At 33.4% G+C, this 20,269-nt stretch overlaps 1 protein-coding gene across 5 annotated transcripts in view; it reads right to left on the reverse strand.

Annotated features, from left to right (window-relative positions):
• VPS13C (vacuolar protein sorting 13 homolog C) overlaps nucleotides 1-20,269 on the reverse strand; it is a 170,645-nt gene that overhangs the window by 12,084 nt on the left and 138,292 nt on the right. For 2 of the 5 annotated variants that reach the window (XM_077881332.1, XM_077881330.1), the window contains 14 exons: nucleotides 19,251-19,392; nucleotides 18,055-18,195; nucleotides 16,747-16,828; nucleotides 16,533-16,602; nucleotides 15,816-15,927; nucleotides 15,592-15,705; nucleotides 13,487-13,626; nucleotides 11,783-11,864; nucleotides 10,780-10,893; nucleotides 9,959-10,034; nucleotides 7,860-8,023; nucleotides 6,586-6,631; nucleotides 4,653-4,776; nucleotides 4,028-4,142 (listed from right to left, as the gene is read on the reverse strand). In XM_077881332.1, coding sequence (XP_077737458.1) covers nucleotides 4,028-4,142; nucleotides 4,653-4,776; nucleotides 6,586-6,631; nucleotides 7,860-8,023; nucleotides 9,959-10,034; nucleotides 10,780-10,893; nucleotides 11,783-11,864; nucleotides 13,487-13,626; nucleotides 15,592-15,705; nucleotides 15,816-15,927; nucleotides 16,533-16,602; nucleotides 16,747-16,828; nucleotides 18,055-18,195; nucleotides 19,251-19,392 — 1,522 coding nt within the window. Of the gene's footprint in view, nucleotides 1-1,633; nucleotides 2,464-3,156; nucleotides 3,302-4,027; nucleotides 4,143-4,652; nucleotides 4,777-6,585; nucleotides 6,632-7,859; nucleotides 8,024-9,958; nucleotides 10,035-10,779; nucleotides 10,894-11,782; nucleotides 11,865-13,486; nucleotides 13,627-15,591; nucleotides 15,706-15,815; nucleotides 15,928-16,532; nucleotides 16,603-16,746; nucleotides 16,829-18,054; nucleotides 18,196-19,250; nucleotides 19,393-20,269 lie in introns of those variants that run through there. The other 3 variants (XR_013370400.1, XR_013370399.1, XM_077881333.1) reach the window with 3 other exon arrangements.

Consider the following 20,269-nt stretch of genomic DNA (forward strand, 5'->3'; position numbering starts at 1 on the left):
ATTTTCCAAAAATTCTTGGTTCAGTCATTCCTGGACAGTTATGAAAAGCCAAGAACAAAGAAGATGAATCCCAGAAATGGGATCTCATCTTAGAATGAGTCTCAGAGACAAGTGGTATTTAAGTCACTTGTTTCACATCTTGCCTTTGTGGATTAGCTAAAATCTTTTAACATTTATACCTTAAGTTCTTTAATTAAGAGAAAATGGGAAATGAATAGAACAATTCAGTATATTTATTTTTAGCTTTGAAATTTAAATGCTAAAATATTTAGATGTGAGATGCAATGTAAAAGAAATACTACCCACTTTCCATTGTGTATGCATTTTCATTAGTTATCAGGCTATTGTATTCTGAACCACTGAAAGCTTTTAAAGTATAATTTATCATCATATTTACTACATGATAGAAACTGTTTTCAGCATGACTAAAATCCACTACACTCTGAGATCAGATTAAGATATTGAGTCACTGATGGCAGCAGAAGACCAGATTATAGCTGATAAAATATTTACTCCCTTCCCAAAATGCAACTTGAGGAATTTACAATATTTAGCAAAAGCATTCAATATTTTCAAGTAAATTCTAAGGAAATAATGTATGAAAAATCAATATGTATAATGATGTTTATCACAGAATTATTACTATTAGTAAAATAACAAGTATTTTTAAGGCCAACAACTTGGAATGGTCAAATACACATTGTTAAGTTTACTTCAAGAGATGGTAATGCAAGAATTGAGAATGAAGTATTTCTATGAACATGGAAAAATATAATTAAAATTAAAAAGCAACAAACATTTTAAATATTATATAGTCATAAGCATGTGAACCAAGAGAATATTAAAAACTATTTTTATATATTTCATATATGTATCATATATATGTGTGTACATATAATATATATGCATGTGTAAACAGTAATTATCTTAGGAGAATAAAGGATAAGCAGGAAAGTATATCCTATGAAAACATAGTATATGATTTAGTAACTTTCCAAGCTGAGTCAAGAATACAGAGCAATACTCAAGAGAAAAGGAAAATAGGGTAAATGAAAAGATGCCCAAATAATTTAGAATGTACCCATATTACAGTAAGGGCTGGGAGGACAGATTTTTACACTCTAGTGTTAATACTACATGTTTTGATATACTTGGTCCCTTAAGGACTGAAGTCTTACTTCTTTTGTATATCCAGCACAGTTTAGATAATAAATACTTCATACCAAAGTGATTACAGCAAGAGAGGCAAGGAATGAAATAGCCTGAATTTAACTATCTATGCCTACCCTTGTTACTCATGGAAAAAAATTATCAAGTCCTCTCATTAATGTACAATCATTCTATTTTTTCCAGTAACTATAATAATATAAAGTTTAAAAGGTTGTCTGATATCATAACAAAAACTAATAAATCAGACAAGATACTCAGCTAAAATAATAAAAAGTTACTTGAATTTTGTGCTTATAGACATACAGTTATAAAAAGGGAAATCACAAGATTAATAACATAAAGAGCTAAACAAACAAAAAGTAAACCATAAGAAAAAAATTTAAACAAGTTATACAATTTCCCAAAAGTCAAGTCTCATTAAAATTGCAATATATCCAGGAAAATTAAAAATCGTTATTTTTACCTAAGAAGGAAGGCTAATTATTAGTGATGATTTAAGATAGCATCTTGAATTAGTTACTGTGCTTGGTTCTCAGAGAAACTGTACATGCGGTGACATTTATGCCAACCCTCAATTATCTAGGCACAAGAAAAGTTTGTCAGCTATGGTTTTAGGCTGATCTTTAGGTGTCATTCTTTCTTCTTTAAGTGCTTGTTTTAAATAAGAAGCATTCAATTTATTCTTTCAGTAACTGCAGTTTAAACAATACATAATCCAACTGAACAGTTATATGTCAGCCGTTTCACTCTCTACAAATGGACGGTACATTAAATATAAGTTTACACTTTGGTTTCAATTTTGGGGAGAAGAATGAAAGTTGCCAGATAAGATGCTGCTAAATCAAATCAAACATTTCAAACATTTCTATCACTTATAAAAGAAGAAAAATCAAAACACAATTGATTTTCAGAACTATTAGGGTACCAATTTCAAAATGACACTTTAGAATAATTTTTGTTCTCATTAAGATAAATCCTCCTTAAGAACTTAAAAGCAAAAAGGATTGGTTTTTAAAAATAAAGATATCTATAAAAATAAAGTTATATATAAATTCAATGGACACATAAATAATTTGCCGAATTACATGTTCTACTCCTATTTATGTTAATTAAAACATGTGAAATCAGCACAACCAACAAAGAGATGCAAGTTCTGGGGATGCTTGGGTGGCTCAGTGGTTAAGCGGCTGCCTTCAGCTCAGGGCATGATCCTGGAATCAAGTCCCACACATCAGACTCCATACAGTCTCTGCCCCTCTCTCTCTGTGTCTCTCATGAATAAATAAATAAAATCTTTAAAAGAAAAAAAAAAAGAGATTCAAGTTTTGAAAGGCAAAAATGCTAATGGCTGCTTAAGTCTCTGCCTTCTCTCTCTCTGTCTCTCATGAATAAATAAATAAAATCTTTAAAAGAAAAAAAAAAGATTCAAGTTCTGAAAAGCAAAAATACTAATGGCTGAGGATGTATGTAATATATATATAATATGATTGCCATTTGTCCAGTGAAAGTACTGAGAGGTTAAAAAAAAAAACAGAGATTAAGGGAACATGTTCTCAAAATTCATGTCTCAACTCTTATTGAGGTCTAAGGACAGACCAACAGCTACTTATATTTCAATTATTAAAACATATGCCCCAGTTAACACCCCTATAATTTGATTCAATCTCGGATGATGTGTGAAACAGAGTTATGTAATTCCATCATCAGGACTCACAAATGTAAAGAATACAAAATAGACTGGACCTGACAATTGTCCTTATTTTTCAACTTTACCTGAAAGTACATGAATACCATAAGAAAAGATAAAATTTTCAAAATGATAGTAAAATTGCTTCTGGACACAAAGTCTTTCACCAATTAAAAAAGAGGAGAGTTTATTTCCTACACCCTCTAATTTTTTTTACTAATCTCTTATTCCTGTGCAGTATTACTAAGAATACCATCATCTTTGTAGTCAAGCTACTACAATAAAAAGCTGAGAGGTGAGAGTTGTAAAGAAAACTTCATTGAAATGAACACTCAATCTAAATAAATCAAAGACAGTCAATTAATACCACAGTTTGTTTTGATTTTTAAGGATGAAATCAAGTAGTAGTATAGGAAACATTTACTCCTGTATTTCCGGTTCTTGCTGTGTAGGCAGAAAAAGAAAGAAAATAAAGTTAGAAGCATGCAGAAAGATAAAATGTAGTCACATACAATAAAAACCAAAGGCTAAGAATAATAAAGAATCATATTATTTTGAGGTCAAAGCAGGGAAACATTAAATTTTTGGGAGGGGGGATTCCAGTCAAGGGAGAAAAGCAATTTACATATGTATGTAGTATTATTTAAATGTAGTGAAGTTAAAACTAAAATAAAAGCCAAAAAAATCCACCTTAAAATATTTTTAAGATTTAAAAAGACTGTCATTGTACATAATCTTTTTCTCTTTCCTCTAGTTTCTGTTTACCTGAATAAATCTAGATTTACAGAGTAATCCAAATAAATTAATTTGGCCTGGAGAAAAAGAAGCAGTGGAATTCCTATAATTAGCTACAAAAGTAGGAGACCAAAGTAAACAGTTAACTAAATGAACTACCACACAAGTAGTAAAAAGCCTATGACATCTTTTAACATCCTCTCTGCACAAAAATTCTTTGTTCTTGTGTAGAAAAAAACTACCAGTCATTCCGATTTAACACACTATGCAAAAATAAAAAAATAGATAATAAATTCTACTCTACAAACCATGCTCCCTGTGTAATCCTTAATGAAGTTCATGAATCAGGAACTTTAAGAACGACCCATGAAATCCTTGTCCTAGAAATATTTAATATTAAATTTTACCCATGACCACGAAGAAGAGATTTTATACCTCATATAAATCATAGCCCTCGGATTCCTGTCTTTCATATGGGCGAATGATGCCATCTTCATGGATGAAACGAGGGGGACGGAGCCTGGACACTTCCTCGGTTGATTCTGCGGCCCTGTATAGGGCAGCAGAATAAATATAAGAAAATATATGAGAATCTTTCAAAATTATAAATAGAAATACATATGTATATTAAATTCTGTACATTTCATATGATATCAGCACTTGATAAAAACAGTAATTTTAAATAATGTGCCCATTATAATGTGGCAAGTCTTTTTTAAAACCAAGTCTGTCAGACTCCGTTTCCCCACCTTTCCTTAGAGAAAAGAAAATAACAAAATAACAAAGGCAGGGACTAGATTGTCCACTCTGTATAGGCAGCTAGCACAGGGCCTGGCATGTAGTAGGTACCAATCAACATTTGTTGAACAAAAGAGAAAGTGAACCGTAAAAGCTGTCTCTTCTTACTCCTTTCTGGTGGCACCCCACCTTGTGATCCATCATAGTTTTCACTTAGACCTCCACATCCTGAAGAACAGGCAGTGTTTAACTCGTTTATATATTCCTAGCAACCATAAGCACACAGACACATACCTTGCACACAGTACGCATACTTAATTACCTCTGAATTCCTTGAAAGGTGCTGCTAGCCATATCTATGATTCCACCAGTTGGACGAGCCACAGCACCCACAAGCCCCTTTCCAATTCCTTTAAAGAATCCAGCAGCTCCTTCCTTTTTGGCACCTTTATAGAACCAGGATAATGAGTGTATAAAGATATTTTATAATAAGCAAGTTTGAACTCAACAAAAGCCTGAGTCAAATACTGAACTGTTTTACTCAGGACGCTTCTAAATTTTGGCTTTCTAAAGAAGTTAAATCTAATCCTAACCCATAAAAACCAGTGGTCTTCAAAATGTGTTAAAAACATAAATTATTAGGCCACACCCTAGACCTACTGAATCAGAAACCCCAGGAAATAGGTCCTAGCAATCAATGTTTTAACATGTCCTCCAGGTCATCCTGAGTTATGCTCATGTTTTACAACCTTCGATTCTTAAAAAAATGACCAGAAATTTTTCTTTATGTCTACCATCAGGAGATTTTCCAAGCAGTGTACTTTTTTAAAAATATAAGAACTTTATTGAATCTTATAGTTCACATATCATATAATTCACCCACTGAAGTATACAAATGAAATGTTTTTGGTACATTATTAGCATTGTGCAACCATCACCACAATCATTTTTAGAAAATGTGTATCATCTCAAAAAGAAACCCCATGACCATTGGGATCATTCTCTACTTCCTTCGACCCATCTTCACCTGATCCTGTGCAATTTAACTCCTTCCTCCCTGCCCTCCAGACCAAGGCAACCACTAGTCTACTTTCTATCTCTATGGATTAGCCTATTCTGAACATTTCCTACAACTGGAATCAAACAATATGTGGTCTCTGTGACCAGCTTTTTTCACCTAGCAATATGTTTTCAAGGTGCATCCATCCTGTACTTGTATCAGTACTTGATTTCTTTTTACAGCTGGATACTATCCCATTGTAAAGGTATACCACATTTTGCTTAATTGTGCATTAACTGGAAGTCATTTAGGCTGCTAACACATTCTGGCTATTACGTTCTGTGAACATTTATATATAAGTTTTTGAGTGAACATATGGTTTTGATTCCCTTGGGTATATACCTAGAAGTGGAGTTGTTGTCAGACACATAAAGTGTATGTTTATATCCAAGTATACCAGCACCATTTGTTGAAAAGGTTATTTTTCATGGAATTATCTTGGCACCCTTGTTGACAACAACTGACCACAATTGTAAGGGTTTATTTCTGGAATCTCAAGTCTATTCCACTGATTTATATGTCCATACATATGCCAGTAACACATTATCTTAGGTACTATAGCTTTATGATAAGTTTTTAATTTTTTTTTTATTTATTTATGATAGTCACAGAGAGAGAGAGAGAGAGGCAGAGACATAGGCAGAGGGAGAAGCAGGCTCCATGCACCGGGAGCCCGATGTGGGATTCGATCCCGGGTCTCCAGGATCACGCCCTGGGCCAAAGGCAGGCGCCAAACCGCTGCGCCACCCAGGGATCCCTATGATAAGTTTTTAAATTGGATACTGTAAATTCTCCAACTTTGTTCTTTTTCAAGATTGTTGTAGTCTATTTGGAGTCATTTGATTTCCCATATACACTTTGGAATCAGCTTATCAATTTCTGTAAAAAAGCCAACTGGGGTTTTGATTAAAGCACTTTTTAAAGAGGGTTAAAAAAACGAATCAGTTGCTATTCAGGACCTAAAGGAACCTAGTTTAACTATCGTCCTGCTGAAAATTACATTCAAAATCTGAATCAGAGTCTATTACTTCATAGACTCTACTTTCTGAGGAAAGTACATTCATTAAAAAACAATTTAAGACTATGAACATAAAATTAGAAATTCTCTCAATCAAATAACTAGTAGCAATAACATTATGTTTATTACATATCAACTTTTTAGACTTTGTACACAAATGAAACATTCTCAACCTACCTTCCACAGGTTTTGTTATTATCCCAGTTACTCCACCAACAACTCCCTGAAAAATATCAATCATAAACCTGAATGGAAGGTGCTTAATCTTATGCCAACCACTAGAGGTCTCTACATACATACTAGAAATAATTTTTTTAAAGAATGAGGACTTACTTGATAATGTGAACAACATATACTTAAGTGAGCACTATGATTTTTTAAATATTATACAATAGAAAATTTTAAATAAAAGAATCTTATAGAAGTAAAATTTTATGATAGAAAGAATAGGAAAGCAAGTGAAAATATTCTACATCTGGATCTGGCACCAATTAGCTATGTAACCACTGATTCAACCTCTTTAAGTCTCAGTTTCCATACCAGTAAAATGAATGAGTTGAGCCAAATAATCCATAAGATCCAATGATAAATTTTAGTGAAATAAATTTGTAATTTAGTGTAAGTGTGGAAAACTGAAAATAAAGGGTCCCGTGAAGAATCCCAAATAGCCTGATAAGTAAAGCACTTTTATACAACATTATACGTCACTGGTACAAACACAGAAATTATAGTTCCTGAAATTGTTTCCAAAATTAAAATAGTAATACATTTATACATTCTTAATACTTTTCAAATAATGGTAGTAAATAAGACCACCTATATATTATACAAATGCACAGAAAGAGAACTGAAGTATATATACTGTTGAGAAGATGAGAAATTTCTGGGAAGAGGTGAGGGTGATCAAATAGTACTTTATAGCTTTATCTAAAATATTTCCATTATTTATTAAAAGCAGAACTTACAAATTCTTATAATTACTTGTAAGAGAATATTCATATATTACTTGTGTAATTTTTAAAGTGCTGAAAAACAATGGAAGGCAGTTCCTGGTTTATGAATGCTTAGTTAGTATACCTTCCCCTCTACAGAAATGGTCAACTGATAATGATCTGAACAACTCCTCCTCCCTCTAGTTACCATGATTTACCGTATTTCTCTCTGCTTTGCCTCTCTGCCTTCCAGAAGAATGCTAACCAGCCATCATTACAGAGTTCTCACTCCAGCCCAAGTGCCAAACTAAGTCTGGGATTGGGGGATAGATGTGACAGTGATATCGGGGAAGGAGAGCATACAAGGGAACAGAAAAGCCCACAACTTATCACTCCTGCTCCTGACAGACCTTTACTCATAAGTAATATTCCAAGTTTCAAAGAAACCAGCTAAAGTACATATTCTAAAGTGTTCATCAAGGTTCAGGGTTTCTTGAATATCCAGTACAAGAGACTTACACGTAGGAAGCCCTTTCCTCCTCTGGCCAGGCTATCTCCAAAATCTTTAGGTTGTCGACCCATCTCTTCTCTTCTTTTTTGCTGATATTCCTTGTCCATTGTAATTGCTGCCAAACCTTTTCCAACAGAACCGGTGATGCGGGATACAACTCCTGCTGCACCACCTATTAGAAGACCCAGAGAAATAAATCACATTATTTCTTTAAAAAGCCAGTGTGGCTCGGCAGTTAAGCAGCTGCCTTTGGCTCAGGGCGTGATCCTGGGGTCCTGGGATTGAGTTCCCCATTAGGCTACCTGTGTGGAGCCTGCTTCTCCCTCTGCCTATGTCTCTGCCTCTCTCTGTGTCTCTCATGAATAAATAAATAAAATCTTAAAAAAATAAATAAAGAGCATTACCACAGTACATAGCACCCCTTGCTTTAAACAGGTGCTTCAGATTCTGTCTCATATACAAACATACAGAAATGTATTTTACATTTTCCATTTACCAAGAAGAGGAATAAAACTAAAGTACATTGATTCTCCAAAATTTTTCTGTAAACCTAAAATTGTTCTAAAAAATATTGTATTTTAAAAAATCACACTGATTCAACACTACAAAGAAATATAAACAAATCTAGGAGTCTATATTATTTTTCATTTAAGAACAAGGGTAGGATTTACATCAACATGGATGGAACCAGAGGGTATTATGCTGAGTGAAATATGTCAACTGGAGAAAGACAACTATCTTACGGCTTCACTCATATGTGGAATATAAGAAATAGTGAAATGGACCATAATGGAAGGGGGAAAACTGAGTGGGGGAAAATCAGAGAGGAAGACAAATCATGAGAGACCTCTAACTCTGGGAAATAAACAAAGGGTTGCAGAAGGAGAGGTGGGTGGAGAGATGGGGTTACTGGGTAAACCCAGTATATGCCCTCCTTGATGGGCATATAATGAGATGAGCACTGGGTGTTATACTATACGATGGCAAATTGAATTTAAATTAAAAAAAAAAGAAAACTAGAATCCACATTATGCTTATAAAAAAAAAAAGAACAAGGGCAGGTACATATGTTATAAAACGGATTATTAGAAAACTGATCACTATTTATTTAAAGATTTTGTTTGTTTATTTATAAGAGACACAGAGAAAGGACACAGAGACAGATGCAGGTTCTCTGTGAGAAGCCTGATGCAGAACTCGATTCTAGGACTCTGGGATCATGACCCAAGCCAAAGGCAGACGCTCAACCATTGAGCCACCCAGGTGTCCCTATTTTTTTTTTTTTTTTTTTTAAATTTTATGGGCAGCCCCGGTGGCTGAGCAGTTTAGCGCCAGGGCGTGATCCTGGGCGTGATCCTGGAGACCCGGGATCGAGTCTCAGGTCAGACTCCCTGCATAGAGCCTGCTTCTCCCTCTGCCTGTGCCTCTCTCTCTCTCTCTCTCTCTCTCTCTCCCTCTCTTCTCTCTCTCTCTCTCTCTCTCTCTGGGTCTTTCATGATTAAATAAATAAAATCTTAAAAAAAAGAATGAAGTCTTCTTTTTTTTAAATTTTTATTTATTTATGATAGTCACACACACAGAGAGAGAGAGAGAGAGAGAGAGGCAGAGACATAGGCAGAGGGAGAAGCAGGTTCCATGCACCGGGAACCTGATGTGGGATTCGATCCCGGGTCTCCAGGATCGCGCCCTGGGCCAAAGGCAGGCGCTAAACCGCTGCGCCACCCAGGGATCCCCCTTTTTTTTTTTTTAATTTTTATTTATTTATGATAGTCACACGGAGAGAGAGAGAGAGAGAGAGAGAGAGGCAGAGACATAGGCAGAGGGAGAGAAGTCTTCTTATAAAAAAAAAAAAAAAAAAGATTTTATTTATTCATTCATGAGAGACCCAGAGAGAGAGGCAGAGATGTAGGCAGAGATGTAAGCAGGCTCCCTGTGGGGAGCTCAATGTGGGACTTGATCCCGGAACTCCAGGATCATGCTCTGAACTAAACGCTCAACTGTTGAGCCACCCAGGCATTCCGGTGCCCCTATTTTTGGTAAACCCTGCATTTTAGATAATTGTAGTAAAAAGTACATATATTTATACACATAAATATGTGATACATACCTACAGTATGTCCAAAGAGACTTCTTACTCCAATCACTAACCCCTCAGCAAATTCTTCAGGGCCTTGAACAGCACCCTGGTCAAAAAAAAAAAAAAAAGGTTACTATTTAAAATAAACTTAAAACTTTTAATCTAGTACTTTAGGGTTTCCAGGAAGATACAGAATCTGTGAAGATCCACAAACACTGTGCTTTAACAGTTTTCACACTGTAACTCAAATACGGACAGCAGATCTATATGCTCTCAGGAAACTCTTGTGAGATGATAAAAACTGGATAGGAATAAATTATGGCTTTAGTCATAATCTGAAGTTGGACTCCCAGTATCAAGTCCCATCAGACTGCTGAAGCCAGCTGCCCTGGTAACAAGCATGAGAGCCCACAGAGTCTTGTTCTCCCAAGTGTTCTGTTTTGTCCTGCTAAAACTCTCCCTACTTTGAGCTCCTGAATCCCTTAAGTGTAAGTGAACAGGTTACAGGAAAGTCTAAATACAAAACATCATCTTTCATATTCCATGAGTCCTTCCCACAGCAGTGAAATAGCCTTAAAATGGTGTTAATCAACCTATCATTCCTCCTTACAACTACATGAAATCCTGGAAAACTTGGGCATGTTTTATCACTCAGACACTAGACATGCTCGATTACTTCTACAACAATCTTTCAATGTCATCTCAAGCAATTTTAAATAAAATATGATATTAATGTACTTCTGTTATTTGAACATTATTCAATTCTCAGATACAATTAAAATATAAATTATCAGTCATTAAAAAAACAGAATATCATTTTCTGTACCTATACTTAAATAAAAGGTCAATACCTGGAAAGGTTCATAGAATAAAGCTTCAACTCCTTCAGACAGACCTCTAATTAATCCAAATGGGTTTCCAAGCACATCTAAGCCCAATACCAGGACATACATCTGTTTCAAGAACTAAAGAGGAAAAAAAAATATATTAAGTCCTTTACTCCTGCTGTAGCTGTAAGAAATAGTAACATGATGCTTTGGGAAGAAAGGAGAATATTGGCTACATTAGGTTGTTAAAGGAAATCTATACAGAACAACCATGACTACATCCATTAATTGATTTCACTATGTGCCAGTCATTAAACTAGTATAGGTTCAAGGCAGTCTGCCAGTTAGCAGCTATGTAACCTTGGACAGGTCTACAGGCCTTAGTCTCCTCATATAAAAAATGAGAGGTGGATTACATGGACCTTGCATGGCTGAGAACACATATTAAATGAATATCTAACTCAATAATAATTATTTATTTTGGTTATTCTAATAGTTACTATCACTATTACTATGAAACTAGATGGGGAAATAATTAATAACCAAAACAAAACACAAATGAAAACATATCCTTATTTGAACACGTAATAACCATAATGTCTATGTACACTGTAGGAGAAAAGACCTTCCAGCAGAGGAAGGAAAGAAGAATGTCACCCTGGAGTTCCATGGTACAGCAATGGTACCCTAAAACAACTACTATGCCTCTGCATACAATTCAAATCATAGAGTAACTGAGGCATGGCAAAGAGCTTGGCCTAGAATTCTTCTCCTGACTCTACCAGATTATGCTTAGAAACTGTAGACATTAACAAAGTAAGTGTGATGCCTCCTACATTAGTATTCTTTTCCAAAGTGGTAAATGTATAATTGCAAAGGGAAAAAGTTAAGAAAACTACAAAGTAATGAGACTGCAAATTGAGGTAAATTAGATAAACAATATTGCACAGTGTGCCATCACATACAGATGTTTTGTTTGATATTTTATGAAGTATATTCCTTGTGAACTACTATGATAGGCAATTACCTGTTCAGTGTAATGTCTAACAACACTCCACATAAGCTGATCTCTCTTGTAAAACTGATACCGAATTTCGTAATAAGCAAGTCTGGGAGGATAAAGAAAGAGTCAAAGGCATGATGATTACATTCTGAAAGAAAGAGACTTAAAATTTCAATGATAAATTAGTCACTGCTAATTCTTTCACAGTTCGATTTGTACATATGCCAGGTACAATTTATGTTTGAGATCTTAATATTATGGTAACAAAATTACTGTAAAAACAGTGCACCCTCATACAAGTCTCTCATAAATACATAAAGAGTAAAAAGGCTGAAAAACTCAACCATAATCTCTTTATACAGTGGATTTTTTAGGCATTTTTTTCTTGTCATTTCCCACTTTGAATTCTTTCTTTTCTATCCAATTCAAAAATATTTAAGACATTTTGCATGCATTTTTACATTCAATATTGTGAATATGTATTCCTCTAGGTTATTCAAAACTCTATGTAGCCATTTTTAATGGATGCATAGCATTCTGTCATGTGGAAGTGTCATAACAATTCTACTACTGTCAGACATTTCCAAATCTTGACAATAATAATTAACACTGCCATATGTAAATTTTGTATATAACTCTTTGGTTGCATTTCAAGATTTTTTTTTCTTACTGAATTCTCAATAAAAGAATTACTGAGTGAAAACCACAAAAACATATCTCTTTCCATTCATACAAATAGTTTTTTTTTTTTTTTTAAAAAAAGCTCTCATTTGTTAGAACCAACTGTCTCTAGTTTTAGGATTATTCATATTTTGAAACCTTTGATAATTTTCTTTAATTTTCATATAATATATGATAAATGCTAAAGCAGAGTATTTCAAATATCTATCAGCCACTGTATCTTCCCTTTTGCAAATTATCTCTTACTGTCTGTTGGCAATTATGGCACTGGAATCTTTAGGTTTGCTTTATCGAAGTTTAATATTAGGACTATTAATCTTCTGTTATACTTGCCATTATATTTTCCCAGTTCATTTTCTAATTGTTTCCACTGATTTTGTTATAAAAGTGTTTAATTTTTATGTAGTCAAATCTACCTTTTATTTTCCACTGCAGATTTTCCCATTGCTCTTAAGCTGAGAATATTTCCTCTACTCAGAGATTTGACAACAATTAACCTGGATAATTTCCTTAGTCTTTTTCATTTGTATTTTATATTTACCCTTGCATTCTGATGAAAGTCGATAGTATATGAGCAGGTAGAAATGATACAAATGGGTTTTTCTTTCTCCAAGGTAAGATATTGTTCCAATATCATTGCTGGATATTCAATTCAATAAACATTCATTGAATTTACATGTGTCTAGCACACATATAAATGTTGCAAAGAGTTACTTTCTATAGTCTCCCATACTGAAATCTCACCATACGGCTACTTATCTCTAAATATGTGTTTTAAAACACCGTCAATTTATAAGCTACTACTAAAATATTTCCTTTTATTCTACATTCACGTTTTATCAACATATGAAAAATTGAAGAAAAAATAAAACTCTTCATGAGTAAAACAAGCGTATGTAAAAAGCATGATTAAGAAAGAGGCTAAACTTTAAGTACAGTGAGAATGATCATTTCCTAAGCTAACATTCTAGCCCAAATGGGAAGAATTAATATCTAGAAACAAACTTGGTACAAAATCCTCCCCATCTTCTTAAACATAAATCTTACTTGAATATTAGGTCATCCACATCAGTCAGCGTAGCACCTATGCTTTTCAATAGCAGATTGACAGAATGAATTGCAATCATTTCCTGTTTTTCTTTGTCTGACTCTTCACTTCCAGTACCCAACGACAGACTCAAGTGCAACTAAAAGAAAAAGAATGTTCAATAAATAAAAGTTAAAAACAAAAACAAAAATTAATATACATAGGAACAAAATCTTACAGACACAAATAGATGTCATATCTTCCAGAGTCCTAAAGAAAGCTGTTATTGTTATTCTACACACTACACAGGGTAACTCACTAATATCTGATTCTCATATTTGCTTTTTGATAAAATACAAATTAGTATGTTCCAAAGAGCTAAAATTTTATCTAAAGTGTATAAATACCATTGTGTTTATATGGAATGGCTCAAAACACTTTACAAAAATAGTATAATCATTTGAAAAAGAAAACCACGTCAACTGGCACACAAAACATGTCTACTGGTTAAAATAATAAATAATCATGTATTTTCATCCAATTAAGGTAAATAATTCATGGAAATAATTAACAATAACAATTATATTATAATTATACAATAATAATTGGTAGCAACAACATGACAGTTATGGCAACAATTAGCAAGTTGCTAAATAAATTTTAAAAGAGTAATAAGGTTTTCAGCTTCCACAGACTCCTTCAACTCATACTTAGACGTGAGATTTTCACATTCCCATTTAGTTTCTTCTACCTTGTGCTATATCATTAATAGTGCAATAGTGGCAAAAGACACAGGCAGAAGATAGTTCTATCTGTGCAAATAAAGCAGATGACTCTTCCTTTCTTATTCTGCATTTTACCTAACCAATGTAGAGCTCAACAGAAGAGACTTGGGGTAAAACTAGGAAAGCCTGGTTGTTGGGTTTTATTTTGTTTTTTTTAATGTGGACTTCTGTCCATCTGCAGAATCAGTGTCCAGATCCAGGAAATGTAAGCTTAGGTGGACAGAGGTCCAGCCTTTCCCTAAGGCAAAGTCACCATGGAATAAGGAAACAATAATGGCTCATGATCTTAATGATTCAACTTCATGGCGTAACTTCCAATGTGTGAATCATGAATTATAAATCGATAAATCGTGAATTGATAAATTAACCATTTTTAACATTCCCCTCAGATTTTATGTTCCATAAAGTCATTTCATACCTTCTGGAGCAACTTTCATAGTAGGCATTCAGTAAATATTTGTTGAAAATATTGTTCAATCTCATAACTGATTTTCACTTAATAATGAAAAAGAAATTGTGTATAATCTACCACATAAAATGATTACCAATTTTAAACCTAACACAATAAATGTCTAATAGTACCAAACTAGTACATCAATTTAAAATAATAATTCAATTCCATTTTATTAATTAATTTACTTAGCTGAAAGGATTGGTGTATGCAATTGAAAATAATGTGCTGTAAACAGTTTTTGAGAATGTAAAGGATCATCAATATTTTAGAGTTACTTAATTGTAAATCTGGCCCATTACACAAGTTTAGAGCGTTATGGTTGATAGCATTTGTGAATTTACTAAAGCAGTCACCTCTTCCTATAAAACCTAAAAAGAACAACAAAAGGAGAAAAGGAAATGGGTTCATAAAGTACAAAATCAGGCAAGTGAAAGGTATCCAATTTTCCACTCCCTTAGTTACAATCAAATTTTGGAAGGGTGAAAAACACCACATCAACAGTATAATACCTACTTCAGCGTTTTCACATTCTGGTTAGGGCACCCATTATAGCTTTCTGTTTAGACAGTGATAGTAGTTACAAAGTGCAACCAAAACATTAAATGTTGGTGAGCACTTCTTCGCTTAATTAAGAAATGCTTTTGTCAGCTCCTTCCTTGAATAAAGGGGTTATTAATTCAAGACTAGAGAACATGCTCTGATGGTTTCTCTGTGGGAATTATGGTTGTACATATGTTACAGAGAATTGTCTTAATTATTTCAATTAATCAAACAAAATTCCCACTAAATATTTGATACAACAAATTAATAACACACATTTGTACACAAAGCCCTTAAAAATCTTACAGCAATTCTACCCTGTTTTCAAAACAATATTACAACAAACCTTAACAGGAGAAATATGGAAGTGTTCAAAGAAACTAAGAACTGACATATCAGTCATTGAAGTCTCCATTAATTCTGTGTTTAGAGCATCAATATCGTGTTGGATTAACTTTGTCTGAAAAAAATGAAATCAAGAATTTCTATTTTAATTTTTTTCTCTAGTTAAAGAATGGCTCATTTAATTTTTTTTAGTTTATCATTTTCCCAAGAAATAAAAATTGTTACCCGTTTTCTTTCAGCTTCAGGGTCAGTTGCTGGGGTAAACAGTGTGATAATAGCTCCTAGAAACCCCTGATCAACTTTCAAGGCCATTTCCTGAATGAGGACCATAAAGTACCTAAGGAAAAAAAGTTGTTAAAGATGGAAAAGGATTTCTATCAAACTTTGCAATTTTCAATGTTAAAACTTTGATTTTGGCCACAAGTCACAATAAGATCTCACTCTTAAAAAGTATTATGTTATTAACAAGATCAAGCATCCTTAACTGAGTTGTTTTTTTCCACTAGAGATAAGGTTTCACTAAAGGTAGTACTGTTATCTTGAAACTTAGCATTTAAAGTCTCAAATCCCATATTTGTTATGTTATAGGAGAGACAAATGCAATTAGATGATATAGCATATATTATTCCATTTTTAAGGTACATAGTAATCACTTTCAAGAGCACATTTCACAAATACATCATTTATATTTCACTGGCTATTTTATATTCTAATTGGAATTACAAACAGGAAAAGTGGTTAAGGAATTTTACACTTTAAAATATAGAGGGGCTATTATTAAATTAAGTTTCAACACAGAAAATTACTTGATCAAAAGTGGATTCGTACATTCAGGCAGAATGTAAGTTTTAGATGAAAGTCAGCCTCACAAGAGTGAAATTTATTTTCAAAATAGATTCTCATTTTAAATTCCTTTAGATTAATAGGGGAATTTTTACTTACTTGAACTGTAGTACTTTGCTGTATTCATTAAATCTTGTGATGACACTCACATCAATGAAAGGTTTGGGCTCTAAAAAAGAAAGAAAACAACAAAAACCAAGAGAAAAATATCAAGCTTTATACTAGATTAACATAATGTCTATTTAATTTTTAAATTGGAATATCTCAATCTTTTTTTTTTCTTTCTTTTTTTTTTTTCTTTTTTTTTTTTTACCTGAATCCAAAGCAATAGATTTTGGAGGAGCCACAGGATGAAATACAACAGGAAACATTGTACCTGGTAACTGATTATCAACCTTAAAAAAAGAAAGAATGAAAGAATGAAAGAAAGAAAGAAAAAAAAGAAAGAAAGAACTTTTAGTTTTATAGAGAATATTATAGAAGAGGCTGCTAATTTCATCATAATTAAATATCTGCATTGTATATGTGGTACTATGAGAAGTTTCACGTTAGATAAAAAATTCATACATATCTCAGCAAGGGTAAGCTTTTACATAAAGGAATATTTAATATCCTCATAAATGCATTAATACTGTGCAGCATATATACTATTAATCAAAATATTTGTGCCTATGGATCATGTGAGATTTTTGACAGCTTATAATTTATAAAATGTAAGTGGAGATTGGACATGAAATTAGAAAGAAGAAAAAGGATAAACATGTCCTAAATAATATTTAGTAGTTAAAAAGAAGAGAAGGAAGCAAGAAGGGAGCAATCAAGCAAAGAGACAAAAACATTCCCCAATTTAAGCCCAGCTCATTCATGTATAGAATGATAAGAAAATCTTATTTTGGGGGCACCTTGGTGGTTAGTCAGTTGAGTGTCTGTTTTTGGCTCAGGTTATGATCCTACAGTCCTGGGATGGAGCCCCTGCACTGGGCTCCCTGTTCCACAGGAAGCCTGATCTCCCTCTCTCCCTCTCCCTCTGCCTGCCACTTCCCCTGCTTGCACTCTCTGTCAAATAAATAAATAAAGATCTTTAAAAAAACAAAAATGAAATAAAATAAAAAATAAAATCTTATTTTTGGATCCCATGACAAATTCAAAGGAATATTTAGAAATAACAATTTCAGTGCAGGAAAATGTTCTTGAAGGCTAAATGGTCAAATTAAATAGTCTCAACAGTCGCAAAGTCTTTGGACTTGGATGATGCTTAGAGAATCCACAGGATACGTGGGAGAAGGGGAATGAACATACAAACAACAAAAAAATACGATTTATAAGGTATGCTAGAGTTTTGTTTTGTTTTTTTGTTTTTTTTTTAGATTTTATTTATTTATTCATGAGAGACAGAGAGAGAGAGAGGCAGAGACACAGGCAGAGGGAAAAGCAGGTTCCATGCAGGGAGCCCGATGTGGGACTAGATCCCGGGTCTCCAGGATCAGGCCCTGGGCTGAAGGCGGTGCTAAACTGCTGAGCCACCTGGGCTGCCCTATGCTAGAGTCTTGTAGAAAAAATGCATCCCCAGGATCCCCAAAGTGATTAGATATACTTATTGAACTGAAAATGACAATGTTACCTGAAGCCAGTACAGTCTGGCTCTTAAACTTCTCTGGTGAGGAGACTGCTTAAATTCAATCTGAATCCCGGATAAAAAATCTCGCTTTATCGGGCAATGAACAGGGAGGCGCATTTCCATAGGAACTTTATCAAAATTGACCTGGGGAAAAAGCACATGTATTTATGATGACTTGATATTATCAGTGTAGCCCATTTAAAATATCCATTTACTCACAAATTGGAAGGGGAAAACATTTTAATCTCTATGTCTCACCAAAAAAGATCTGCCTTAAGGTGATCTACAGTTGAGATCTTTGAAGCAGAAACACTTTTCCACCACAGTTATGAGGAAAACAAGAAAACAACTGAGGAACTTTTCAATTATATAAACTTTTCAATTATATAAGTCATGCTTTTTATTTTTTAAAAACCTCAAGAGTAATGAGTAATTCTAGGTAACTCTTAAATTTTGTTTTAACAAAGTTAAACAATGAATAGTTAATAGCTTATTTATGTCTGACAGTTTGTTTTCATTTAAGCATGGCCAACATTTATAGGGATAAGGATGGGGTGGGGGACATATCTGATGATCAATGCAAAACCAACCATTAGATATCAAAGAGAAAGAGTAACTAAAACTGTGTGACTGAAGCAGAGCAAATGAGAAACTGCAGTCAAGCTTCTGGGGTCTTCCTAGAGCAAGCAAACCTTCAGCTGTAATACTGTAAGGGCCTGCAGAGAGTACACCTGTATTTGTAACATCTACCCATGTCCAACAATTGTTCACATTTAATGAATTTAATTGAGTGAATTTTTTATAGGGTTTTTACTACTGAAAAACATAAGTTTTCACAGACTTTATTTGCCAATATATTTTGGTATCATTCAAAACAGAAAAAAAGTTTCAATAAGCAATATTAATTTCTGCATAATCCTGCTGAAAACAAGTTCCATGAAACTGTCTCATAAACAGAAGAAATGACAAAAATGCAAAAGAGAAACATACTTAAATCATGTTTCATAGTATATGACTTAATAACATTTTAATTTAAAATGTACTAATGAATATCAGTCATGTCAATACTATTAATAAATAAGAGTTTATTAACTAATAAATAGTTTCTGAATACACCTTTTTTTTAACATGGACAGTAAATTTTCCTTATTTTCTACCAACAGAATACATATATAAAAACCAAAACAATTTTGGTATACCTCAAAATTATTATCTAGTTTAATCCATCCATGGTCTCTTGATACTTGATATTTTTTATAGGCCTGTTCCAGCAATATTATCTGCTTTTGACTAAAAGGCTTCCATTTCTGTTTTGGTTTCATCTCCCAAACAACACCAGAACTAAAACAATTCAGAGAAAGTTAAATTAGGAATATATATTAGGCTTGCTGGAATTGTCATTCAACTTCAAATTATCTCAACTATAAATCTCCTATGAAAATTATACTTATGCAAGAGATTTTTTTTAAAACAGCAAAATATACTGGTGCTATAAAGTACATAAGAAAAAAGAGCAGGGGAAAATGTTCTTCTATCACACATTGACATCAATCAATCAAGGAACTCACAAACTTTTTTTGTAAGGAGCCATATAGTAAATTTTTTTAAAGATTTTATTTATTCGAGAGAGAGATAGAGTACAAGCAGTGTGAGAAGCAGAGAGAGAGGGAGAGGCAAACTCCCCACTCAGCTAGGAGCCCAACAGGGGCTCCATCCCAGAACCCAGAGATCATGACCTGATCCAAAGGTAGATGTTTAACCATCTGAGCCACCCATGTGCCCCCATATAGTAAATAGTTTAGACTTTGTGGCTGAGACAAAATTAAGATTATAATAAGTGCTTAAATAATAAGAGAGAAAAAAATTGGACAAATTTTTGTAATTGATGAAATTCAAAATATAAAAACAATTCAGCAAAATTTTAAAAATATAAATCTAATGAAAAAATATTTCTACTTTTTATTGAGGTATAATGGACATAGAACATTAATTTTAGGTATATAAAATAGTGATTTAATATTTGTAAATACTGTGAAATGACCACAATAAATCTAGTTAACATCTGTCACTATACATACTACAAAAATTTTGTTTTACTCTTCATTCTCAGGGGTGACAACATTTCACTTAATTAGGGCTCAAAGTCAGTATTCATAGAGGTTAATTCTTCAGTCACCTCTAACTCAGTACTCGCTTCTCAAATATACAATAATTGGGT

Source organism: Canis aureus, chromosome 32 (assembly GCF_053574225.1).
Source record: "Canis aureus isolate CA01 chromosome 32, VMU_Caureus_v.1.0, whole genome shotgun sequence".
NCBI classification, from domain to species: domain Eukaryota; kingdom Metazoa; phylum Chordata; class Mammalia; order Carnivora; family Canidae; genus Canis; species Canis aureus.